Below are 27,965 nucleotides of genomic sequence, written 5' to 3' on the forward strand. Positions count from 1 at the left end.
CGATAAGAGCTGTACGAACTGGACGATATTCGACACCTTATTCGTACATTCTGAAAGAAAGCAAGAGAGCACAAGTTTTTGCTCTCAACGCATGCGAACCATTGCCAGCGACAATATTTGCTTTTTCTCTCATTGGATAATTCTGATTTTTAGCAATCTGGTTGCACTGCTGGTCGCAGAGAGAGCAACAAGGCTGTTCTCTCACATCAAGCTCACGAAGGAGAACAACAACATGGAAGACTTTTTTCATATCTGATTTCAACCATTTAAACCGACTACAAGTAACAATTTTTACGACTTTTTACTGCAACTAAACTTTTAAGTTGCAATTCCTCCGCTCAGGATAATGACTCGATGAGCCACAGGAAAAACGACTACATTTTACAAAGTTTAAATGAACCCGAGTCTTGCATCACTCATTATTCACGAATTCACAGAAGTTTGGACGAATCTCCTTAGTTCAGGATAGTATTTTTCTGACTCATATGAGACACATTTTGAACTGATAATGCTGGAAACAGCGTGCTATCTTCGGTTTTAATACAGGTATTCAACATATGGCAAGAGTTAAGGATCGCGAGTCAAGGGTCAAGAGTTAAAAATCATGAGACAAGAGTCAGAAGTTAAAAATCGTGAGACAAGAATTAAGAGTCAAAAGTTAAGAGTCAAGAGTCAAGACAAGACTCAAGAGTCAAGAGTCAAGAGTCAGAGTTAAGAGTCAAGAGTCAAGACAAGACTCAAGAGTCAAGAGTCAAGAGTCAAGAGTCAAGAGTCAAGAGTCAAGAGTCAAGAGTCAAGAGTCAAGAGTCAAGAATCAAGAATCAAGAGTCAAGAGACAAGAGTCAAGAGTCAAGAGACAAGATTCAAGAGTCAAGAGTCATGAGTCATGAGTCATGAGTCATGAGTCAAGAGTCAAGAATCAAGAGTCAAGAGTCAAGAGTCAAGAGTCAAGAGTCATGAGTCATGAATCATGAGTCAAGAGTCAAGAGTCAAGAGTCAAGAGTCAAGAGTCAAGAGTCAAGAGTCAAGGGTCAAGGGTCAAGAGTCAAAAGTCAAAAGTCAAGAGCCAAGAGTCAAGAGTCAAGAGTCAGGAGTCAAGAGTCAAGAGTCAAGAGTCAAGATTCAAGAGTCAAGAGTCAAAAATATGAGAAAATATGACAAATGCAACAAAAATATGACAAACAAAATTACGAAATAATGAAAAAAATATTTAAAAAAAAATAACAAAAAGTTTGATAACTTTGACAATAAAATGAAAAAGTCATCACCAAAATATTGAAAAATTAAATAAATATGACATATAGCAGGAATTTTACAGTAAAATAAAAAAAATCATCTGAATAAAATTATCAAACAAAATTTGAAAAAATATTGATAAATCTCGAGAAAAAAATATGGACAACAATATGGAAACTATTACTAATGGGATTAAAATACGACAACGATAATAAGAAATCTAGTAGTTGTTGTGCTCCTACTTGGTTTAATAATTCTTCTAAATCAAAGCAACCGGAAAATCAACCACGGTTTAAGAAAAGTCCAGATGCCGGTATTTCGATAGAAACTGACTATCAAACCTTTCGATAGCTTGATTTAGTATAAAGGGTGATACGGTCAAATTTTGGTCAATATCAACTTGACGTATTTCTTTCAACTTTGCATTTAAAAAACCCGAACACCCCTCATTTTGAAGGTGTTTCTGTGTAGAATGTTGCTCCTATTTTGATTTTGGAATTCACTCTTCAGTTGTCAAAACGCCGTCCAAGGAAGAAGAGCAGAGTATCGAAATTTTGCTCGCGCATCGCGAAATTCCGAGCTACTCGCACGCAAAGCAGGCAAAATCGCTAAAAGTTGCCAAATCAACCATTAAAAATGTAATTAAAGTGTTTGGGGAACATTTGTCGACAGCCAGGAAGTCTGGATCGGGGGGAAATCGAAAACCGGAAGCCGCTGAGACGACAAAGAGATTTGCCGGTAGTTTCAAGCGAAACCCTAACCTCTCTCTCTCTCCGAGATGCCGCAAATAAGCTGGATGTATCGTCTACAACCGTGCATCGAGCCAAAAACGAGCCGGATTATCAACTTACAAGAAGGTAGTGACTCCAAATCGCGATGATAAACAAAATACGACGGCCAAATCGCGATCCCGGAGGCTGTACACGACGATTCTGACGAAGTTTGATTGCGTGGTAATGGACGATGAAACCTACGTCAAAGCCGACTACAGGCAGCTTCTGGGACAGGAGTTTTATACGGCAAAAGGAAGGGGAAAGGTAGCAGATATTTTCAAGCACATGAAACTGTCAAAGTTCGCGAAGAAATATCTGGTTTGGCAAGCCATCTGTACCTGTGGCTTGAAAAGCAGCATTTTCATAGCTTCCGGGACTGTCAACCAAGAAATTTACGTGGAAGAGTGTTTGAATAAACGTCTGCTGCCTTTCCTGAAGAAACACGGTTGTTCCGTACTGTTTTGGCCGGATTTGGCATCTTGCCATTCCGGTAAAAAGGCCATGGAGTGGTACGCCGCCTACAACGTGCAGGTGGTTCTCAAGGACAAGAACCCTTCCAACACGCCAGAGCTCCGCCCAAGTGAGAAATACTGGGCTATTGTTAAGCGGAACCTAAAGAAGACCAAAAAAAGTGCTAAGGACGAGCAGCAAATCAAGGCAAACCGGCTTTCTGCGGCGAAGAAGGTGGACAAGATGGCTGTACAAAATCTGATGGCAAGGGTTAAGCGGAAGGCCCGGCAATTCGGATTTCGAAAAGCGGAAGCCTAACTGAATATTTTTCCTGAATTTTATACTAATTAAACTTGAAAAAGAAATCTAAGTTTATTTTTTGAACAAACGATTTCACCGATATACACGCGTTTTCCCTTGACCAAATTTTGACCGTATCACCCTTTAATAGTTAATAAAAAAAAATATAAATATGAAAGATTTTGACAATAAAATAACAGAAATCTGACAATACTTTAACAAAAATATTACAAAAAATAATAAAATATGACAAAAGTGACTTAAAAATGACAAATATGATAAAAATATGACAATAATGTGACAAAATTATGACAAATAAAAAATATTCTGACAACAAATTGACAAAACTTTGTTATAGTTCTGTTAAATTTTTGTAATTGTATAGTAAATTTTTGTCATAATTTTGTAATTTTACCGTGTATGGTATTTTTCCATAGCTCTGTCAGATTTTTCTCATTTGTTTGTCAAACTGTTTTCATAGTTTTGTCTTTTTTTTTGTTCTGATTAAACATCTTCATGTCATTCAGAATTTATATTAACGATGCAGTTGGCGAAAAATAACTGAAAGCTTATCTGGTACAATGGTACAACTGTGTTCCATATTTACTGTTGGATTTGAACTCACGGAAATCGGCTCAGGAGGCAACTGACTCGCCAACTGAGCTACATATAGTACAAACCCATAGTTTTGTCTCAATTTTGTCATTATTTTGTCATATTTTTATCACATTTGTAAGATTTATATAACATATTTTTTATTTTTTTTAGATTTTTGTCATATTTTGTTAAATTTTCTGTCATTTTACTGTCGTATTTGTCATTGTTCCGTAACGTAGGTGACGTTTTGTAAGAATTTGGATTGTTAGTATCCCCTAACCCTAATAACTACAATAGCAACAATATTATTAGCGTAGAAACATTCCTTAAGTCAATTTTATAAAGTGTGCTACATTCGAAATACAGCCAGCAAAAAAGTTCATATTCCCTCTTTCAAATAAAGAGTTTCTGTCTAAAAAAATTGTGTTTCCACATTAAAAAGAGTAAATTGTGTTCCCCTCTACATAAGGTGACATGAGAAGTTTTTCATATAATTTAACCTTGACCCGAAGTGATGATTTAGTGGAAGTTAATTTCACAGGTCGGAAATTGGACATTGAACCCCAGCTAATATTTTTGAAGGTATATTTCGCAACAAATTTGTTATACATTTCATATACATTATAGAATGATCGTTTGAAACTCGATTTAAGCAATCTGGGTGCACTGCTGGTCGCAGAGAGAACAACAAAGCTGCTATCTCATTTGACCCACGCGGGAGATGAAAAAGGAAAAAAAATCGTCTTCAAAATCCGATATCACATCCGATTTAAAACCATTTAATCTGACTTCGAGTAACGATTCTTGCGATCTTTACTTTGCGTTAGTTGGAATTACGATTCGCAGTAACGTTTTTAATGACTTGAGTTATCATTTTTAATACGATTTTATGTTTGCTGGGACCCAATAGTCATCATCAAAAAATAATGCGTAAAACAAATAAATTGGAATAAATTGCACAAAAGCTTGTATGAAACAAAATAACATACTATATCATTGCACAAATCCTATAAATCAAGTAATTTTTTATCGAAAAATTCAATAAAATCAAGAACACACATAGTAAAATAACTTCCATCTTCCAAAATTTGTTGTTTGGTCTTTCGAATATTTGAATTTTTTTATAGAAATTTCCATGAAATACTTAACACTTTATTCATTTTCCCCTTCGAGTTTTTTTGTAAATTTCGAAGGGGGGGGGGGGGGGTTGACAAAAGAAGAAATTAATATTTGTTCCAGTCTTATTTACAAACATATTGAAGTTCAGTGGAAGCCGCCATCTTGGATTTCAAGATGGCGTCGGACAACGAATTTCAACTTCTATCTGTTCAGCACCTTCACTTTATACATACAAATTTTGTGGGGGTTTCATGGTCGTTTATTGCCAGTCTCAATTTGTTTCCATTGAAAAAGACTGATACCAAGTTATTTGCAAAAGACCGCACTAAAAACCGAACCTTTCTAATAACTATCAGAGAAACGGCAATGATAAATACATATACAAACTTTTGAAAAACGATTTTTTTGAGAAATTCTGATTTGCGATGGAAAATATCCAAGAGGACGAATGCATTCGCGAGATCGAGTCGGTTCTTCCCGCTTCCACTACAAATGTCTATTTGAAAGCATTCGTTAGCTATAAGGCTTTTTCTATCAATAGGATGCATTTTAAAAACTTCCATATCTCAGATTAGGGCAAACAAAAAAAAACAAATACAGCGTTGTGTAGTTCAAATATCAATCTATTATTTCTGGAATTATCCCAGATGCGTAATTTTTTTAACTGAAGAAAAAAAACTCCAAAGTTTGTTAATTTCGCACAACTAATAGCTAAATGCAATAAAAAAGTAATTTAGCCCCATTTGTTTCCATTTTGGTAAAAATTATACCTTTATTGTTAAATTAAATTAAAAAAAAAGGTCGTTTTCCTTGAAAATACATTTCAACCATGTTTATAAAAGTGTTAAGTGTTGCCTAAAATAAGATTTTATTTGCCAGTATATGTATGTTGTATGTATGTTGGTAATCCACTATGGGTGCACGGATTCACCGCAGTTTTACCAAAGTATGAAAACCTCTGCATTCTATTTGAATTTCTATACGGCCTATCTACTATGCAGAATTTGTCACACCCGGCACCATGGCTTCGTGTTATCTGTTGTGGATGCATGTACTTCGTGTTGATGTTTGTGTTTTTTTGGATAAATGTTTCAATCATCTTTAATACTAGTCAAAAATTTATAAAATTTTCAATTTTATAAATTACTACAGGTATTCCGGCATCCTTGTATATACCTGGCCAGTTTGCAGATGATTGATCATTTTCAATAATGTTATTATTTTCAAATATTGAACATACCTTGGCATCTTACCTTTCTTTTACCTACCTTACCTTTCAATATCTCAAACTAATTCTGTAACCTTTTTAGCTACCTTCTTTTAACTCTAAAAAGCCGTACAAGATTATTACTTAATTTGACTATTACACTAGGTATATTCAGACGAAATCAACTAATTCACCTACAGTGAGGGGCAAAATAAAGTGTCCAAATTATTTTTTTAACATTTCTTTTATTTTTCTGGTTAAAATTCACCGAAAACACATCTTAATCATTTTTGAAATATTGTTTATTATGTTCTTTTTAATTTTTGTTAATGTTGCGCTGGTAAAAAAAGAATTTTTTTCTGATAGAAAAAAAAATTAATATTCCAAGAAAACATGGGCAAAATAAAGTGTCAAACTCAAAAATCAATATAATTTCGATAAGTTTTCATCGCGAAGCCCCTCGAATTTGTTTGTTTTGTGTATTTTGACGTTTCATAAACAACTGGCTTGGCTCTGGAGTATTCAAACAGGTGTCTATATTCGAATAAGTTGTAAAATATGGAGAACGCATAAATTTCTGGTTCCATTCCGTTGTCCATCCGGAAACTGGTTGTTTGTGATGTGAATAACGGTCAAACGCACCGGAAAGGGGCCAAGCACTACGAAATCAGCAAGACAGCGGTATTAAAAAGCATGAAGAAGATGAAAACGTTCGGATCGAAGATGGATCGCCCAGGAAGAAAACTGAAACCCAAGACAGATGCCAGAACGGACAAGAAAATCATTCTTGAAGTGAAGAAAAACGCAATAATAACGATCCGGCAAATACAGGAAGAGCCCCAATTTTCGGTATTGCGTTGTACTGTCCGTCGCCGCATCCATGCAAAGGAGTACCATAGAAAGATCACAGTGAGAAGGCCTTTCATCAGCCAGCTGAACAAGGCTAAGCGGCTCAAGTTCATCAAGGAACACGCTGATAAACGGCTTGAGTACTGGAAAACATTGTTGTGGGCCGACGAATCCAAATTCGAGCTATTCAACCGGAAGAAGTGGGATCATATGTGGCGCAAGTCGGGTGAGGAGCTCAAAGATCGCCATATCCAAGGAACAGTCAAGCACGGAGGAGGTAACGTGATGGTGTGGGGGTGCTTTTCTTGGGGTGGGGTGGGCCATTTGGTAAAAATTGACGGAATCATGACAGCTGAGTCATATTCCAATATCCTGCGGGAAAACCTCGAGGTATCCCTCATCAAGGCGGGCCTCGAAGAGCGCTTCGTTTTACAGCAGAATAACGATCCGAAGCATACGGCCAATCTGATGAAGTCATTTTCCCGTTCCTGCCGCATCAAACCCCTTGAATGGCCCCCACAAAGTCCTGATCTGAACCCCATCGAAAATCTTTAGGCCATCCTCGATGCTCTGATTGATAAGACTGGTGTGACAAATTGAAAACACTTATTTTGATGTCATGGAGCATGCGTGGGAGGAACTCGACCCACAACACTTGCACAACCTTGTTGAAAGTATACCAAAGTACTTGTAGGAGGTGTTGAAGGCCGAAGGAGGCCATACCCATAAATCGTTCTTGTTTGCCTTCAGTTTGAATCAATTTGAAGCTGTGCCGATCTGGACACTTTATTTTGCCCATTTTTTTTTGGAATATTAACTGTTTTTTTTTCTATCAGAAAAACTTTTTTTTTAACAGCGCAACATTAATAAAAATTAAAAAGAACATAATAAACAATATTTAAAAAATGATTACGATGCGTTTTCGTTGAATTTTAACCAGAAAAATAAAAGAAATTGAAAAAAAAATAATTTGGACACTTTATTTTGCCCTCACTGTATTCAATCACACTTTGAATATGCCGGCTTAATTCTCTTCCCATTTCCCACTATTACTAGTGAACCTTCATATAAGAGAAGCGACATCTGATCCCTCTTAAAATGAAATATGTGGCAACATCGCCGAAATCTTGGACAAAAAAATTCCCAGCACTGTTTTCTGGCTCAATGTTCAAGCTCTAAAGTGAACGCTCCTTCAATCTAACAAAATAACATTGAACTCGATGCCCGAAGGATCGCGATAAACGGTATGAATGACTTGAATTTCGTTAATAATCAGTTAGCTTTCTAACTAGAAACATGATTCACCAAAGCATTGGAAAAAAATTGCACCTAATCATAAATTCATATGACAAACTAAAAAATTATCTGTTTGAACTATAACAACAATCGCAATACCTTCCTTGGTTGAGTTTTCAATAAGAAAGGTAAAAGCTCTGCGACAAAATGCTCGGATCGATTGGAATCGATTTTGACAGTTCTTTTGCTCGATTGGAATTTTGTGTTTCAGATGTCACTTCTCTTATATACAGGTTCACTAACTATTACAATCTTTTTTTTCATTAAACATCCCTTCTACGTGCAATTTCTTTCTCACCATATTTCACTGCTGAAATTGGGCACATCTAAGTAGGCCTGATTTTTTCCCTCCTCCCGCCATTTTCCGCCCGCTTCTATCAAGTTTTCTCATGCTTTCTGACACCACTCTCTCAGACGTTTCTTGCCATCTTTCTCAGCTTTGTGTGAGCTGAGCATATTTCTTCCTTCCACTTTCCACTTCACCCTTTCTGCCCACTCACTTTTACGCCAACATTCGGCTGCTTGCCGGTACTGGAGAGACAGCAATCTAGAATCGGCTAATGGACGCTGCGGGATGGAATTAATTTGGTTTCTCATTTTCAAACCATACCTCCCATCTAATGCTTTTCCTTGACCACTAGCCGCTGGCAGCCTGTATTCCAATTTAAGAATTGCATCCTTTCTTCACTATCACCTTTTCCCCATTTCCCTCGCGCATTGCTGAGCAAAACTTTTCACCAAGATGGCTACTTTGACCACAAATTTTGCTCCACCAATCACTCCCTTTTCCTCAGCTCCTAACATTATGATAAAGTTTTTTACAGATTTAAATCGGAATAACAAATCTTCAACACAAATAACTAGCCGAATCGATGGGTTGCATCCACACAGTAAAAATGAATAAGATTTTATTTGCCAGTGGCTATAAAACAGTGGATAGAACTCAAATTTGCTATGTCAATGGTTACCAATGGTCAATGGTCAATCGAACCACAGAAAGAGGACTTTCCTTTGATGGGTAATAATAAATTTGACCAAAAGGGCAACAAATGGGGCAAAATCGCTTACTTTACTACTTTATTGCATTTAGCTTTTATTTGTATGATGAAACTGCGACTTTTCCACGGAAAAATAGAGGACTTTCTTGTGAAGGGTCAGTCATATGTGTTATTTTGTATTAATAATTAACAAACCTTGGATTTTTTATTTTCGAGTTAAAAAAATCACGCATCTGGGATAATTCTAGAAATAAAAGATGGATATTTGAACTACACAACACTATATTTGTTAATATTTTTGTTAGCCCCAATCTGAGATATGGCAGTTTGAAAAATACTTGAAAAAGCCTTATAACTAACGAATGCTTCAAAATAGACTTTTGCTGTCTGAGAAAAAAAGATACGCATTCAAATTTTATAAAAGTGCTTAGAACGCACCGCTTCGGTATAAATTTATTCAAAAGAGTAAGAGCTGAAAAATGATTTTCTTAGACACGCTCTAACATTTCAACATTGAAAAAATCATAGCGCGCTTCCTGTTCGTCAAACGAATTTAATGTTTTCAACAAAGTTGCTTTAACAGGTATTGGCTGCAACTTTGTAAAAGACAATTTTACTATATCTTTCCAATTATAAAAGTTTGTGTGTCAAAATCATGGTAAAAATGACACGTCTTAGTATCTGATACTGTATAAGAAAAGCGCATTATTCAACGAGCATCTTTGCTAAAGACACCGTTTGTCTACATATTAAAGTATCTACGTTATTAATTTTGTCTCGTTAAATTCACGTTCTGAACCACTGTGCTCTGTGGCCGGTCGATGTTTTTTTTCAACTTGTTTCAGTGAGAAGCGGTTTTTCGCGCGAACACATCGGCATAACTTTTTCATAAAGTGTTTAAGAGGCTTACAGTTTTTTGTAAATTAGTTTTGTGTAACTTCAGCTAAATTATGCAGTTTTAAGAAAATTTATTTTTTTATCGCATACGCTCGTGTTAAATCCTTAAGCCACCGAAATATGCACAGTTGCTATTGTGCCCAAAAGGAACTCGAAGCCGTATGATCCTTTTTTTTTGGTCCAATTTCTTATTATGACTGAATAATTTACGAACAAATATTGCGTCGCTCGATGATAATTCACTTTTGCTTAGCTAGCAGGCTTAGCAGAAAAGTCATCAAAATTTTCTGTTGATGAAACTTGTTCTTTTTATAAAAAAAAATAGGATAATGTAAGACAGGTTGTATAGATACTGATTCAAAGTTAAGGAAACATAATGAATGCAAACATAAAAGCTTTCACATTGAATTTTTTTTAATCGATTATGCTAAAGACTGAGTATGTAAATTATGATTATCTTACCCTTAATACACTAAGGATAGCAAAGAAAGCGCAACCGAGAAATGTTGAAATTCTACTTCTATACTGCGGAATCCCCTGGGCCAATTTCAACAAATTGGTACAGTACCGTTCATAATTGTATAGAAATTGGAAGCACGCGCACTGTCACTTCGACTTTGAACTTCCATAACTTTTTACTCTGATGATATTTTTAGATAATTTTTTTTGCGCTAGATAGATCAACTATCACACTACTATATCACAAAATTTGAGCTTTCTGGAGTTTGTGTGGCCTGAGAAACAGTACTTCTACGAAAATCGGACTTTTTGGACTTTTTTCATTCAAACTGCAATATCTCTGAAACTACGCTACATTTTTTATTGAAATTTTACACAGTGCTTGTTGAAATATGAAACTAGCATGTTTGAAGTTTTCAGAAAGTTCTTACGATGAGATCAAAAGCTACGCGAGGTGCAATATTTCAGGCATGAACATATAAATGTGATATCTATAGAATTTTGGACGATTCATGAGAACAATATCGTTTCCTCCACCAATCAGACAAAAAATGTCTGGCAAAAGCAATGATGAAAAGAAAAAATGTAATAAATGATCCATTTGTGTTTTGAAATCAGAATCTCGCGACATTATTTTGATTTTTCGGTTCAAATAGATTTACTGTTTGTTAAACAGAGAATATGATTTTCCTATGGAAACATTCGTCCAAAATTCTATAGAAATCACATTTCTAGATCCATGCCTGAAATATTGCACCTCACGTAACTTTTGATCTCATCGATAGAACTTTTCGAAGACTTCAGACATGCTAGCTTTATATTTCAACAATCACTCTGCAAAATTTCAATAAAAAATGTAGCGTAGTTTCAGAGATATTGCAGTTTGAATGAGAAAAGCCCAAAAAGTCCAATTTTCGTAGAATTACTGTTTTTCAGGCCACACAAACTCCAGAAAGCTCAAATTTTGTGATATAATAGTTTGATAGTTGATCTATCTATCGCAAAAAAAATTGATCAAAAAATATCATCAGAGTAAAAAGTTATGGAAGTTCAAAGTCCAAGTAACAATGCGCGTGCTTTCAATTTCTATACAATTATGAACGGTACTGTATATGTGTTACGTTACGTTGAGTTTTTCAACGTGTAGTTTTTAAGTATGTTGGATACAAATATGAAGTTTCATTCATTTCATTTGAGTTATATTTCAAAGTTCAGCGCACTTGCCGGGAGCTGAAACGTATTTTGACTGTAATGTGTTAGGAAAAGCTATATCCATCTTTATATCATCTGTGAAAATACGAAAGTGGCCATCAGAGACACCCTACAAAAATTAATTCCTGCCGGATATCTCAATCTCGATAGCGCAGCCACACATTAGCACTTCAACATAATCTGTTTATCTGAAGCCAACATCGCCGGATAACTCACAGCACTTTGGACCGCAGCATCGCCTCCGGTCTTTTTTTTGCCTTCTTTCACCATCATCTAGTTTGATCGCTTTATAACCAAATAGATATTAATTGCCCAAACCGGTCAAACCAATCATCATCGGTTTGCTATAGCTTGAAGAGTTGTAAATAATAATCCAATCCACAAACGACTTGTAGGTTTGAATGGGACGAAATTAAGTATTGAATGCCAAACAACCATGCTCGAATGTACTTATTTTAACCGACTTTACAGTCGAGAGAAACATGTAACAATATTTTTATTACCCCCGTTACATTTATTGACCCACAATACGACTGACTAACTTCTGGCTAGTAGCTGACATTTCATCTGAGTTCGATCAATTCATCCCTCCACACTGCCGCGCCACGCCGTGATTGAAGCAATTAAGTTTGCAATTCATGAGTGCATACATCGATGAAGGCTCATTGAAGAGGGCTGCTGCAGGGAAAAAAAATCAGTCGATACCGAGAAAACTGGAACACATTTTCATACGCGCAGCTTGTAAGTCAAATAGTTAAGCCAGTTCTACGGTAGCTCATCAAGAGCAATGGCAAGGCAAAGAGGGCTGATGAGATGAGGTGTAACAGCACGTTAACATTAGACCCCGCGAGCGTACACGATTAGTATACATAAATGTTTAATTGATTAGGATCATTTCATAATTGCGACTGGAAACTGGCTGGCACATTGCGAGTTGTGACTGGTGCGATTGTGCGATGATTCGTATGCGATTAATTCACGGTTTATATTGCTGTGCTAAGCCCGTGCCAATCTTTTACATTTCTCTTGTTTAAGCTTGAAGAAAGTTATTAAAGCAACTTAATGTGATCTAGTTCTTAAAAAAATACAAAGAACTACAGTCAAATCATCTTGTAAACCGATTCTAAATTTAACTTTATGTTCGATACTGAAATAGATCAGGTTAGTTTATCTCTCAAATTGCTTTTGAAACTACGTTACAATCGACAAAACCTTTTACAACATCTGATCAGATATCCAGTAAATCATTTAACGAGCCACGCAAAATAAGCAAAGGCCAGGGTAGTAAATGCTCACTCCCACTCATGGCAATTTGTTTGGAATTGATTACGTACAACAACAAGCTAAGTAAACAACAATTTCTTTCCAACCCGATAATTTAACATCTCAACGATTTAACACCTCAACACGAAAAAGATAGCATGGGAAAAATTACTTCTAATGAGCTATTTCTCACAAAATTGAATCTGTAGACTTAATATGCCGCTTATTAGGGCTAAAAAAAGTCACTGAAAATATGTACATAATCGAACACTACTTATCACTTATCTGTAGCAATTTTTACAGCATTGTTGCAACTTTTTTCTCAAATTGTCTGGATGTAGGTCAATTGTGTTAACATACTAGAGGATGAGATATTGGATGGAATTACCCTATTTGGACGTTACATTGTCGGTTACTCAATAACATTTTCAGTCTTCCTGTTTTCCGGTTTTCGAGAGCGAGGGTCATTGACTCAAATCTTGATTACGACACGAACAGTGATACCAATGCAAATAAACTCTGAAAATTTTATTGTTATTTTCTTATATAAATGCAAGTTATTTTAGCTGTCAACAATTTTCATGAATCTTTCATTTCGCCCTGCGTTGTACATTCTTGAATGATTTGTTTACATTTGTACACCAGTTTACATAATAAGACTGAGTGGATATGGGGCCATTTTTGAATTTCTCAAACCCTGGGGTCTAAAACGTCTTGGTCCAAAACTCATCCATAACTTTTAGTAGATTTTTTTTAGCAACGTTTTATGAGTAAATTTAAACTTTTAGGTTTATATGGGAAAATTTAATATTTTGTACTGAAAAATCAACATCATTTTTGTTTCTTCTGTGGAACCGAGCCAGCTGATGGGTTTTGTGCCAATTTATAAATTCTCAAATGAAAATTTTCCACTGAACAACTTTGTCCAAGACCGTAACTTCGTATCTTACTAGGCAAAAAAGTTATAAGCTGTTTAACAGGGGTATGTCTTTTCGCATTGATAAACAATAAATTCAATTGACATCACTGCTCGATGCCTAACGAGGTATTGCATAACTACTTTTCATGCAATACTTCGCGTTAGAATTAGAAATGGTAGCTCAAATCGTTAACAAAGTTAATGCGAATCGCAAATCCTACCAAGTAAGAAATTGATCGTAAAAATCGTTACTCAAAGTCGGTATATGTCGGATATGATAAAAAGTCTGCCATTTTTGCAAATTTGTTCTCCCGGGTGTGATTCAAGTGAGAAAATAACCTTGTTGTTCTCTCTACAAAAAGCAGTGCAACCAGATTTAAATTTAAAAAAATTGTCCATGCAAATATTGTCGCTGGCAACGATTTGCATGCAATGAAAGCAAAACTTTCGCCCTCTCGCATACTTCCAGGATGTACGAATATGGTGTTATATATCGTCCAATATGTATTATTCTTATCGCTTAAGCCAGAAGTTAAAAATATGTATGTATATTGCCTCCACTTTGGTAGATAAATGTTGTATTTTCCAACTTTTTGCGATGATTCTTTAATGTATATGAAACGTATAAAAAAGTTTGATGCGAAGTATTCTTACAAATTTGTTTACTGGGTACTATTTTGGCTGTATCTTCAAAACTACTGAACCGGTCATAAATTATACCATTTTGGAATCGTCTACATGTTCACTATCTATGTATGAAGAAAAAAAAATCATTATTATTTTGATGGCGTCTGAAAATTGAGCCGGAAAACAAAATTACCAAAGAAATGGTGGCTTTTTTAACAAAGATCTTGACCATCCCGGTTCGAATAATGAAAATTCACTATGTCAGTTATATATAAGCTGATTAACACGTTCGTCGCCATGAGACCAATATACGGGTGGCGAATGTCTGTTCCTGGGAGGCCCCGTCCCATAAAAACGAGTGACGCTCTCTTAGTCAAGTTTTCCGCTCAGTTTCGCCACGCGTTTTGAATATAAGAGATCGCACCACTTTACGCTCCGATAATTTCTTTGGGCCCGGCAACTAAAACCACCTAAATTAGCTTGGCTACGAGCACCTCAAAAGATTCATTTAAAGTTTTAAAAGTTTTTGGTTTCCAATATAATACGCCATGAATGGAAATTTAAGAACAACTCAGTGATTTTTTTCTTGAAAACATTTGTTTTTTTCACTGAATAATCATTTTTATGATTATTTTGTAAAAAAATCATTTTTATCAAATTTAGATCCGTGAAAAGAACAGATTTACGGAGTACGCCGTACCTTGTTTCCACAAAAAATGGACCAAATATGCAGATTTCATGTTCTTGAGTTAAGCAAAGGGTCGTTTTCCATCTCTAGTAATATTATTTTTAATTTTTTATTTAATTTTTTTGAGTAGTTGTGCGCAGTTTAACGAAAGGCGTAAAGTAAAAATCCATATTCCTCACATATGATCCTGAATATGTTGAAATTCTACGATTTTGTATTCCAATAACACAGTTTACGATCAGACACTTGAGTGAGCAGACGTGTTTTTTGAGAGTCGTACAAACTTATTGTGAGCTATCTCTAACCACGTGGTCACTAGAGGGGAAGACCCTCCTTTTGGTCTTTTAGTAAAGTTTCCTTGTACCAGCAAGGCCTGGAAATGTCGGACGGTGTCATTAAAAATACACTAGTTTTTCGGTTCCCGGAGCACGCTGCCGGACCCACGCTTGTGGAGATGGCACGGTTCGTTAAAAATTTCGATGCTGACAAAAACAAGATGGAGTCGAGTTATAAGATTTCGGACGAGAGATGTGTATGCATCAAATTTGAAACGGAACAGGATATGAAAGAAGCTATTCTTCAAAACTCCGAGAGCCAGGAATTCCAATATTCAAATGGGAAAACAGTGCAAGTGCAGATGTCAGTAGCAGGTGGGTGCTTGCGTTATGTTCGGATATTCGATCTTCCTCCGGAAATATCCGATCTAGAAGTTTCTGTTGTACTCGGAAAGTATGGACATGTTAAACGCTCTGTTCGAGAGAAATTCCCCCCAGAGTTGGAACTCAATTTATATACTGGTGTCCGTGGAGTCTATATGGACATAAAAAAAGACATACCATCAACGCTGTACTTTTTGAACCGTAGGGGTCGAATCTACTACGAAGGTTTAAAACACAAATGTTTCGTATGTAAAGAAGAGGGCCATCTGAAGGCCAATTGTGCGTGGAAGTCAAACAATACCAGTGTACCAAGCATTGAAAATGACATCGCCACTCCCGGTGTAGCCATGGAAAACCAGAGCCTAGTTCGTATGCAAATGCACTCAAGAATGCAGTTACCCACAACGTAAATGAGCTCCTGAGTGAAAATGCGGAAAAGTTAGAACTCAGCATGGTTGTGCTGAAATCTTCTATTGGAGATATTAAAGAGAGAGGAGAGGGAGTGACGGAAAACGACGTAGTCGACGATGGTAAAGATGGGCGAGAGCGAGAGGTTGATTCGGAATCTAGCGGAGAAGAAATGGACACATCACAGCCGGAGAAATTGGAAGAGAGGCTTGGCAAGCGTCCACTGATCGCGGAGAAGTCGACGTCCGATACGGAAGGTGATGCGAGAGGGCGCCGAACTATCGAGAGGAGTAGGAAGAAGCTGCACAAGGCCGGTGGGGCTGACCCGATAAACGCTTTGGAAATCATCGCAAAAAAATCGCAGGAGCGAGGAGGTAAATTACGAGAGCGATCTGGTGCAAACAACAGATCGCGCAGTCGGGTAGATGATGGTAATAAATCTGTCAAGTGAGGAGTGTACATGTTTGGGTGTTGGGTGGTGGGTTTTCTGCCTTACTTCATGTCTGTGTATATGTATATGTGTTGTTTAAAACTCAATGCACTATGAATTTTACTAGAAAAGTTGCTTCAATCAACATAAATTCCATTACAGTAAACGTCAAAAAACTACTACTGAAGGATTTTATAATCAACAACGATTTGGATGTGGTTCTGTTACAGGAGGTGTCGTTTAATGATTTTAGTTTTCTTCCAAGCTTCCATGCTTATGTGAATAGGAGTGGTGATAATGTGGGTACTGCCATACTCATCAGGAAAACTCTTGATTTTGCACAACCTTTGCTTGATCCTAGTGGGAGGCTTTCTTCTATAATGCTCAATAACATAAACATAATTAATGTATACGGTCACTCAGGATCTCAGAGAAAAAGTGAGAGAGATGTTTTATTTAGGGAAACAATTGTTCCACATTTGAAGAAATCTAATACCAGGTGGACTCTTGTGGGAGGAGATTTTAATTGCATTTTAGATGCTAATGATTGCAAAAGTGACGTAAAACAGTTTTGCAAAGGCTTAGAAGATTTTGTAGATTTGTTGAAATTAAAAGATGTAGGAAAAAATAGTCATCAATTTACATTTTACAGACTGAATTCAGCTTCGCGATTGGACAGATTTTACGTTGACTCTGATTTCGCAAATCATGTTAAAAAGTTTGAAACTCTCCCATTACCTTTTTCTGATCACCATGGAATAGTTTTGACGTTCAGGATCAATCCCTCTGAAGTTGCCCCAGTGTGGGGGCGTGGATACTGGAAAGTTAATGATCAACTACTTAGAAATGATGATACTTGTTTGGAATTTAGAAATATGTATCTAAATTTGAAGAAAAGAGTGAAATACAGTAACAATTTTTCAGAATGGTGGTCATACGATTTCAAATCGAAAACCCGACAATTTTTCAAAACAAAATCTTTTGAGATGAACCGCAAACATGCAGTAGATAAAGCTAAAAACCTTCGAATTCTGGATAGCCTGATGGAAAGCCAAACTCGAGGAAAAAATGTTTTCAATGAAATGCAACAGGTTAAATCTGATATACTTGCTCTTGAACAAAAACGTATTATTCACCATGCAAGCCATTTCCAGCCATCAACTATGTTGGAAAGTGAAAAAATTAGTATTTTTCAAATGTCGAAACTATTGAAACAGGAAACCAAAAGAACTAAAATGAAAATAGACTCCCCCGAAAATAAAAGTACGAAACAAATTGTTTTTGATTATTACAAGGAAAATTTTGAAATTGTACATACCTTATCCAACCCACCGAATCGATTTGAAAATATTAATAAGTTCCTAACACGTGATCAAAATGATACCCTGGTGTCTCCAATTGATGAGAACGAATTGAGAAGTACAAGCTGCGAGTAAGAAAAAAACGCCAGGACCAGATGGTCTTACATATGAGTTCTACGGACAATACCTCGAAATAGTTAAAGATGATATGCTGAAGCTTTTCAACGGTTTTTTAGACGGTTCAATTATGATGCAAGAGAATTTCGCAAGTGGAGTGATAAAGCTTATCTTTAAAACAGGAAATTCCAATGATCTTGGTAACTATCGTCCTATTAGTCTGTTAAATACCGACTATAAAATTTTTGCCAAGATAATTGCCAATCGTTTATCAAAATACACTCCAAGTCTCCTTGGTGATGGACAGACAGCTGGTGTTGGAAAAAAATCGTGTATTACTAATTTGGATCGCCTAAGAACGATAATTTTAAAAGCACAACAATCAAAGAAAGTGAAATGTGCAATTCTTACATTGGATCTCCAGAAAGCCTTTGACTCTGTGAATCATACAGAGCTTTTCAACGTCTTGCGAAAATTTGAATTTTCACAACAATTCATTGCATTAATTAAAAATCTTTACACAAATGCTTCTTCTCAAGTCATCGTTAATGGAACCCTGACAAATTCTTTTCACATACAACGTTCTGTAAGACAAGGTTGTCCCTTGTCAATGATCTTATTCTCGTTATACATAGAACCGCTGATACGTAGATTGAGTGATAACTTACCTGGTATTTTTATAGATGGAAATTTTCTCAACGTTTTCGCGTATGCGGATGACCTAACCTTGATTATCCGAAATGATGTTGAATTTGACCAGGTTCTGAAAATAACATCTGAATACGAACTGACTGCTGGTATCAAATTAAATGAGAAAAAATCAGGTTTTATGCGATTAAATAACTGCGTTTTGGGCCCGCAACAAATCTCGGAAAAGAACAGCTTAAAAATTCTAGGGATCATTATCAAAGAAAACTTTAAAGAAATGGTACTTTTAAACTACGAAAAATTGATAAATTCACTAAAAAGCACAAGTCGAATTCATAACTCAAGGAAATTAAATTTATGGGAAAGAGTTTTCATTCTCAATACATATTTACTTTCGAAGTTGTGGTATGTAGCACAAGTCCTCACTCCAGATAATAGTCACATTGCGGAAATAAAAAAGATAACCGGATATTTCTTATGGAACACGAATTTCTTTAAGGTTGCAAGAAACCAAATGTATCTGGATTATGCGAAAGGAGGACTTAAACTCATGGACCCTGAAAATCAGTGTAAAGCACTTTTCATTAAAAGATTGATAGTAGATGATGACTCAAGATTCCAACATTTTTTCCTCAAAAATAATCTTAAAGGTTTGACAATAAATGCCAAAAAATGGATTGACATAGCGAAAAATCTCCCACAAGATATAGTTTATAGCACACGAGATCTTTATAGTAAATTTATCAATGATTTACAAATAAAGCCCCAGATAGAAGACAAATATCCCGAAATTTGGTGGGGAAACATATGGGAAAATATAAGTAAAAACTATTTGACATTAGAAGCAAAATCATGCGTTTTCCTAGTCTTTAATGACGTTATTTCTAACAAAGTTAAGATGTTTAACTATACTAACAGGGTTGATAGTCCGCTTTGTGATTTGTGTGGTAAACCAGATACTAACTTTCATAGAATTAAATGTTGTGTAAATTCACATGTAGTTTGGAAATGGGTGGAGAAAATTCTCAAGCATAATCTTAAATTAAAATTGAATGATCCTGATGAAATTCTGTAGTGTGGTGTTCCCCATAAAAATTATAAAAAGAAAGCAGGTCTTTGGTTAGTGGTTGAAGCTATAGCTAATAATATAGTGCATTTTAAAAATCCTAGTTTATTCTGTTTCCAGAAAATTATCAGAGAGTATAGATGGAACAATAGAATAGCATTTGTAAATCATTTTAAAACATATCTTGATATATGTTGAGGTTTTACCTATTTACTACTATTATTGTATGAATGTGTTATACTAAATATGTTGTACTTAGGTTAAGGATTTGTTAAATAAAGTTTAAAAATTAAAAAAAAAAAATAGGTGTTTCTATCAGTCTCTTTAAAACAAATTTATAATTTTCGAATATAAATGAATGTAATTAAAAGAACTTTTTTCAATCAAAATTCCATGATTCTCATGAAATTGTTGTTTGAAAATCATACATTAAAAATTTTCCAGGAACTTTCCAAATAAACAAATAACCAGTGAAAGCATTTGCATCTATCTGAAACCATACCAAATAAAAGTTTTTCAAAATGACTTTTTATTACTTTTTTACTTTAAGGTCGGTATCTGAAGACCACCACATGAAAAACAAAATATCCAAAAATTTTAAAAGCGTCTGATCAGACATGTGAACAATTTCAAAATGGTATAGTTTATAAAAATCGGTTCAGTTGTTTTCATTTTACATATATGCAATAAAGTTATCCGAGTCTATATGATCCTTATCGCTTATTTGACTTTTTTTGCTGGGTGAGTCTGGTAATCATATTCCAAAATCCTAAAATGAGGAATTGTAGAGCTTTTTATTTTAATAAAAGTCAGAAATTTTATGTGTTCCTAAGAAATCGCATCAAGAAGGTACAGTTTGGGTCATTATAGACCCTAACCGCAAAGGAAGATTAAACAACGAAAACAAATGTAAAATCACTTTTTTTTCATTAGACTGGTGGAAGCGAAATAATCATTGATGAAAAAACGAGAAGTTTGTATTTTTTCCTGGAATCATTGAAACGAAATTACTTTTTTATTCAAAAAAATAAGAATCAATATTTTCAAAACTTTTTGTTGAGATTTGAAAATTTGTTAGAAATTTCAAATCCGGATTGTTTTTCATAATTCCTTCCAAATTTCACAATTCGTGAAGTGAAGATGAATGACTTCATGAAGGTAAAAAATGGTAGAGGTTTTATAAAGCGCAACTTCGATTAGGGGATGACAAACAATTTTTTTTCTGGCTCGTCTAGCTGACTCATTAACAAGCCTTACTTCATTTCTGCAAGGTAAAAAAGCTGCTCGCCGTTAAAGTAAACAAAATACGGTGGGCAAATCGTGCGCAAAATATTCGAACCACTAGCGAGGAGATATTTTGAAAAATTAAGTAATGGACAGCAATTCGAACTATTATGTGGCCCCTGGCAGGTTTCCAGCCAAGTTGAAAAGTCTAGCCTAGAGTGTTGAATCTTTTTCAAATACATTTCTTAATTCATTTTATTGGCTTATATTAGCCAACTTTGTTATGCAGAAATATTGTTTTATTTACAATAAATAAAGAATATGCATTTTAACCAGACTGCTACAACTACATCATTTAAAAAATGTAGGGGCCTCCAAATGCCTAATCCGGCCCTGAAAAAGTGGCAACTGAACCTTTGAAGAGTTCAAAACTATTTTTGAAGTTATTTTCGAAAGTTAAAGAGTGGAGCAGATGACTAGAATATATATATTAAGTTTTCATCTGGTTTAGTAAACATTTTTCCTTTATTCTTGGTTCAACGAAACACAATATTTTCGTTGTACTGTGTAATTGAGCTTATATTTTACTAGAATAATAAGTATTTTCTCTGACTCGAAGCAATTCAAGTATGAAAGTATGACTTTTCAATAAGAACGTGATGCTGTAGGCTCACTTGTCATTAGTCATTGAATTTGATAAACGGAAAGCATAATCCATTAGCTGCACACAAGACCGACTCAAATTGTTCATTTCGATGCATCGTACGAGTTTTAATTTCTCCTAAGCTCTAAGCATAAAAGTAATGTTTACTTTAGTGAGTTTTCAACTTTTAAGTAAGTATGGGTAACTTTTATAATTTTTCTGAAAACCGAACAAGATTTTGCATTTAATTTAGGAAATGAGCGATCAAATCGTAGTAAAATCTCTTCAGAACACTTGCTTATAACCTGTTAAATGGAGGGAGATATGTCTTTTGGCATTGAAGGTTGTTCAATTAAACTTTCAACACTCAAGTTTAAAAGACAACATCTTTTAGTAAATTCGTTAAGCAATGTCTCTTTTGTACTTGGCAGCGTTGGGGTTTGGTTGAACTGCCTTCAATGCCAAAATACATGCCTCCACTCAACAGACAATATCTTGATTATCGAAAAGATACTTGTATGGATTTAATTCAAGGATTAAATTAATGGATATACAGATAGTAAATTAAGTTTTATACAAATAAAATAAAAATTGAAAAGAAATCAAATAAATTTCTATGGCAACGTTTTATATTTTGACAACGCAAGCCAAAACAAAAAAAACGAAGTCAATCATTGATCTATTTCTGTGAGCGACATACGTGTCTGAGTGAATCTCTGAATTGAGATTCGTAAGAATAGTAAAATTACCACAATGGTGTGGTTGGTAGAATAAGCACAAGGAGCGCAGATTTTCAAGGTTGCTTCAATGATTGTACGTTTATGATTCGGCCACCGGTCAAAATACGGAGTGGTGAAGGGAGCGCAGATTTCTTAGGCTGCTGCTACGAAAAAACTTTTTCTGATTCGGTCACTGGTAAAATAAAGGATTGGCTCGGGAATCGCATATTTCTAAGGCTGCTGCTACGATTGCATGTTTAAGTTTCGGCTCTGGCAAACTATGACAAAGCGACAGGAAAAGCACAGATTGGGAAGGCTGTTGCTAAGAATGATTTTTGTATTGTTCTTGCTCTGGAAAACAAAGACAGAAAGGCAGGAAAAGTACAGATTTTAAAGGTTTTTGCTTAAAAATGGAGTGTTGTATTAAGATGAGGGTTATTTGAAAAAAATTAACAAGAGTTTTTACTAGAATGGAATTTTAAATTAAGATGAAGTTTGTTTGAAAAATTTAAATTTTGTTTTAGAGAAATACAAAAATCGATAAAAAATAAAGTTTTTCTTGAGAATAGAGGTGATAAGGAATGTAGGGATGAGATAAGTCGGCTGGGAAGGATGGCGTCGCAGCTGAACTCATCAAAATGGGCCCGGACAAGTTGGCCAATTGCCTACACCGGTTGAGAGTCCGGATCTGGGACATAGAACAGCTACCGGAGGAGTAGAAGGAGGGGGTAATATGCCCCATCTACAAGAAGGGCGACAAATTGGACTGTGAGAATTATCGAGCGATCACTGTCCTCAATGCCGCCTACAAAGTGTTGTCCCGAATCCTACTCCGCCGCCTAACGCCACAAGCAAACAGATTCGTGGGAAGTCATCAGGCCGGCTTCATGGAGGGACGGTCTACGACGGACCAGATATTCACATTACGGCAAATCCTCCAAAAATGCCGTGAACACCAAGTCCCTACGCATCATCTATTCATCGACTTCAAAGCCGCATACGACACGATCGACCGTAACGAGCTATGGAAAATCATGGATGAGAACGGTTTTTCGGGAAGCTGATCAGACTGATCAAGGCGACGATGGATGGAACGCAGTGCTGTGTGCGGATCTCGGGTGAATTGTCGAGTTCATTCGAATCGCGCAGGGGGCTTCGACAAGGTGATGGTCTATCCTGCATGATGTTCAACGTGGCGCTGGAAGGTGTTATTCGACGAGCGGTGGGCGGAATGCGGGGCACGATTTTCAACAGATCCAGTCAACTTATCTGCTTTGCCGATGACATTGATATAGTCGGCAGATCATCTGCGGCGGTGGAGGAGATCTACCGCAAACTGAAACGCGAAGCAGGAAGGATTGGGTTGATGATTAATACGTCCAAGACGAAGTACATGCTGGCCTGCGGATCCGAGACCGACCGAACCCGCTTGTCCAGTAATAACAAGGTCACGATCGACGGCGACGAGCTGGAGATAGTCGAAGACTTTGTCTATCTCGGCTCACTGGTGACCGCAGACAATGACACCAGCCGTGAGATCCGGAGGCGAATTATCAGCGGAAGTCGTGCCTACTATGGACTCCACAAGCAACTGCGGTCGAGAAGACTTAGCCCTCGCACGAAGTGTAACCTGTATATGACGCTTATTAGACCGGTTGTTCTCTACGGGCACGAGACATGGATATTGCTCGAGGAGGACCTGCGTACACTCGGAGTATTCGAGCGACGAGTGTTAAGAACCATCTTTGGCGGCGTACAGGAGAACGGAGTGTGGAGGCGAAGGATGAACCACGAGCTCGCGCGACTCTACGGCGAACCCAGTATCCAGAAGGTGGTGAAAGCTGGCCGGATACGCTGGGCTGGACATGTTGCGAGAATGCCGGACGACTGTCCTGCAAAACAGGTGTTCGCTACGAATCCGGTAGGAACAAGACGAGCGGGGGCGCAACGAGCGAGGTGGTTAGACCAAGTGGAGCGTGATCTGGCGAACGTGGGGTGCCCGAGAAATTGGAGAACGGTTGCTATGAACCGAGTGAATTTTAGGAATTATGTTCGTCAAGTTATGTCGTGAGACGGAATACTATGTAAATAAAAATAAATAATAATTTTATTGCAGAATTAAATTTAAATTTTGAAATAAAATTCTTCAACAAAAATTCACAATGAAAAATTTACTTTGGAGTAGATGAAAACAACGCGATGTTTCCGGTTGACTACCCGATCAGGAGGGAACAACTAAATTATATCAAGATGAGATATTTTGATACTAATTTTTTTCCTATCTAAATGAGTTATAATTCAGTACTCGTAGGATGTTAAAATATCTCAAAATATATCAAAAAATCTATACGATCATAGCTAAATTATATCAGTTTTTGATATGCTTCTATCAATATTATATCTCGTTCAGATAGCATAGTTTGATATTGGGCAGAACAAATCCTATCAAAATTATAACTTATCAAGATTTGAATGCTTCGAGAAAATTTTCTAGTGGAATGTCGATAAATCACATTATTGGCTAAAACCATGATCCATTTTTGGTTTCCCAAAAATAGGATTCAATTAATGAATCTGTTGAGCGAAACTCATGATTGTACGGTTTGGGCCATTGACTTCGATGTCCGTGTTTCATAAAAAGTTGTACGTATATCAAAATAAGATATGATCATTTAATTTTAAGACAATTCGAAAAAAAATCTTCATAATTGAAAATGAGCTCAATCCTATTCAAGTCTGTCAATCAGAATAGGATATAATTCAGATTGGAGATACTTAAAACCGAAAATTTTGAGTTCCTAATTATAACTGTATCAGATGTAAATATCTTGGTGAGATAGGTTTGAGTAATTATTTTGATATGCTCTCCTGATCGGGTGTTCAGGAAAATATATCAGAATATGTATTACCTACTAAAATATCAAAGTTTTTAACTAAGTTTTGAATTCATAGCAAAGATTTAAAAAACTTATTTCAAGTATTTGCTTTTTTAAGGTGGCAAATGTTTTTCTATTCAACAACAAGCGTTTTCATTTAATACATTTAAAATGAGATATCCCTTAATGAGCTCACAAGTCGATAGCTTTTTAACCCCTTGGTATACAAAATACGAAAATCAACTTAAAATCAATTTTTTCGCTGGTAAAATAATGGATTCGTAAATTGGAGTTTCATCAAGGGATATCAAAATAAGTTTATACAGTACATGGATAAAAAAAGATTTGATTTCTTCTCTAACTTTGAAATTTTTCAGGAGAAGGATCAGCCTCCCTCAAAAATGAACCTTTTTTCATTAGATATTTAAGTTGGTTTTATCGGCCGATTTTCGAAAAAAAAGTCCCCTGATCAAACATTCAATTTATTAGAATTTTCTTTCAAAATAAATTAAATGGTTTTTATTGTTTTTTCACAAGTAGGGACCTCTCTAAACACAGTTGGCCTGGTCCAAGAATACCTAATCCGGCCCTGAAAACGTGTCAACTTATCATTTGAATAATTTACTAACTATTTTTCTTTATATTTAGTAAACATTATTTCTTTAATGTTTGTTCTACGAAACACACTATTTTTGTTCAACTGTGTAATTGATAGCTTTAAATGAAGCTTATACTTTTCTAAAACAATAAGTATTATTTCTGTCCCGAAGCGTTTCAAATATACATGTAGGGGGATATCGGGTAAGGCGGACACAGCAGGTAAAATGGACACTTTCAATATTTCGAAAACTACAATATTACAAATCTAATAATTAGAATATGTTAGCATAAGTAAATCAACACTTTAGAGACCCTTTGTTTACTAGCATCGAGCAAGGTTTCATAGTGTTGAACTAGGCTTGCCTGATACTTTCAGAAAAAAGCGGGACATTTAACGAAAAAAAAGCGAGACACCCCGGAAAAAGCGGGACAATTAAGAAAATCTTAAAAAGATTAATTGTGTAGCTAAACTTATACCTTTACCATCAGCCAATGTTGTTCGTAGAAAGGACACTAATGGTTTAAACGCAGATTGAGTTTACTCAGATTTTCTTACATGACTTCTATTTACGCGGATTTTTGCTATTTACACCGTTATTTTCCACGGTTCTCGTGAATAAACACGTTATTTGAGAGAAAATATTCCTAGTCGTACATGTAATCGGCGAATTTGTAATCGCGTAAAAAACTTTTCTGTTGTTTGTATGAAAATAAGTTTATTTTTCAAGAAAACTTTCATCTTTATATACTTTGGACAATTCAGTCGAAAAAGGTGGTGTATAATATAAGGTTATTTCACTAAGATTCTGCAGAAAAAATATTCTGATTCTGTAATCTATAATTATTTGGAAGCAACCTAAACAATATTTGAAAGATTTTCTGTTCATCACACAATTCAAATTGAGAGTTGAGACTAGAGTTTAATTTTTTCTAGTGTTAGTCAGTTAATTCAACGTCAACGTCAGTCAACGTTTTATATTTTGACAACGCAAGGCAAAACAAACAAAACAAAGTCAATCATTGATCTATTTCTGTAAGCGACATACGTGTCTGGGCGAATCTCTGAATTGAGATTCGTAAGAATAGTAAAATCAGTACAATTCATAGTAAAATCACGAGACCATTGCAATGTTGTGGTTGGTAGAATAAGCACAAGGATCGCAGATTGTTAAGGTTGCTTCAACGATTGTTTGTTAAAGATTCGGTCACCGGTAAAGGGACGAATAGGCGAAGGAAGCGCAGATTTCTTAGGCTTCTGCTACGAAAAAACTGTTTCTGATTTGGTCACCGGTAGAATAAAGGATTGGCTTAGGAAGCGCACATTTTTAAGGCTGCTAAGACAGAACCACAGGAAAAGCACAGATTGGGAAGGCTTTTTCTAAGAATGTTTTTTGTATTGTTCCGGCTCTGGAAAACAAAGACAGAATGGCAGGAAAAGTATAGATTTAAAAAGTTTTTGCTAAAAATGGAGTGTTGTTTTAAGATGAGGGTTATTTGAAAAAAAAAAATTAACAAGAGTTTTTGCTTATAACGGAATGTAAAATTAATATAAAGTTTGTTTGAAAAATTTAAATTTTGTTTTAGAGAAAAACCAAAATCGATAAAACAAAGTTTTTCTTGAGAATATAGGTGATAAGGAATCTAGGGATGAGATGAAGGGAATGCAGAAAAAAATGAAGTTGAATATAATTATAATCAAATAAATGTTGAATTCAGTAACACTGAATAAAATAAATATCTTTGGCAACGTTTTATCTTGTTCAGATTTCGACTGGTTTTTGTTGATGTCGAATTGATTTACTTTTTTGAAATCGGCACTGCAGTCTATTTTCGAAATAATGATTGTTTTATTTCATCCAACGTTTCGAGACTAGGTTGGTCTCATGGCATGTAGATGCCAGACATTAGTCTTCACAAAATCCATATAAAGATGACTTTATTTTTTCCCTGAGGATGAGGCCAACCTAGTCTCGAAACGTTGGATGAAATAAAATAATTATCATTTCGAAAATAGACTGCAGTGCCGATTTAAAAAAAAATCAATACCACATCTTTGGCAACGTTTAATATTTTGGCAACATTAAGCAAAACAAAGTCAGTCATTGATCTACTCTAGTGAGCGAAAGACGTGTCTGAGTGAATCTTTGAATTTAGATTCGTAAGAATCCTAAAATCACGACAATACTAAATTACGGTCTTCAACAAAGCTGTTCAGCAGAAAATTTGCTTAAAAAAAATTATGAATTGGCAGAAAGCCGGGTTCCAGAGTTAAAGAAAATTTAAAATATTACATTTTCCTATAAAACCTAAATGTTAAAATTTCCTCATGCAAACGTTACAAGAAAATTCTTCAATAAAACATTGATGAGCTTTCTTCTGAAAGG

At 35.6% G+C, this 27,965-nt stretch overlaps 2 protein-coding genes across 4 annotated transcripts in view; one reads left to right on the forward strand and one right to left on the reverse strand.

Moving 5' to 3' along the window:
- Positions 1 to 27,965, reverse strand: part of LOC129750167 (cGMP-dependent protein kinase, isozyme 2 forms cD5/T2) — a 692,362-nt gene that overhangs the window by 598,986 nt on the left and 65,411 nt on the right. The window lies entirely within an intron of this gene.
- LOC129742220 (uncharacterized) lies at positions 16,001 to 16,408 on the forward strand. Its single transcript, XM_055734092.1, has one exon. The coding sequence runs from the start codon at positions 16,001 to 16,003 to the stop codon at positions 16,406 to 16,408; it is 408 nt and encodes a 135-aa protein (XP_055590067.1).

The sequence above is a fragment of the Uranotaenia lowii genome, chromosome 2 (genome assembly GCF_029784155.1).
Source record: "Uranotaenia lowii strain MFRU-FL chromosome 2, ASM2978415v1, whole genome shotgun sequence".
Taxonomy (NCBI): Eukaryota; Metazoa; Arthropoda; class Insecta; order Diptera; family Culicidae; genus Uranotaenia; species Uranotaenia lowii.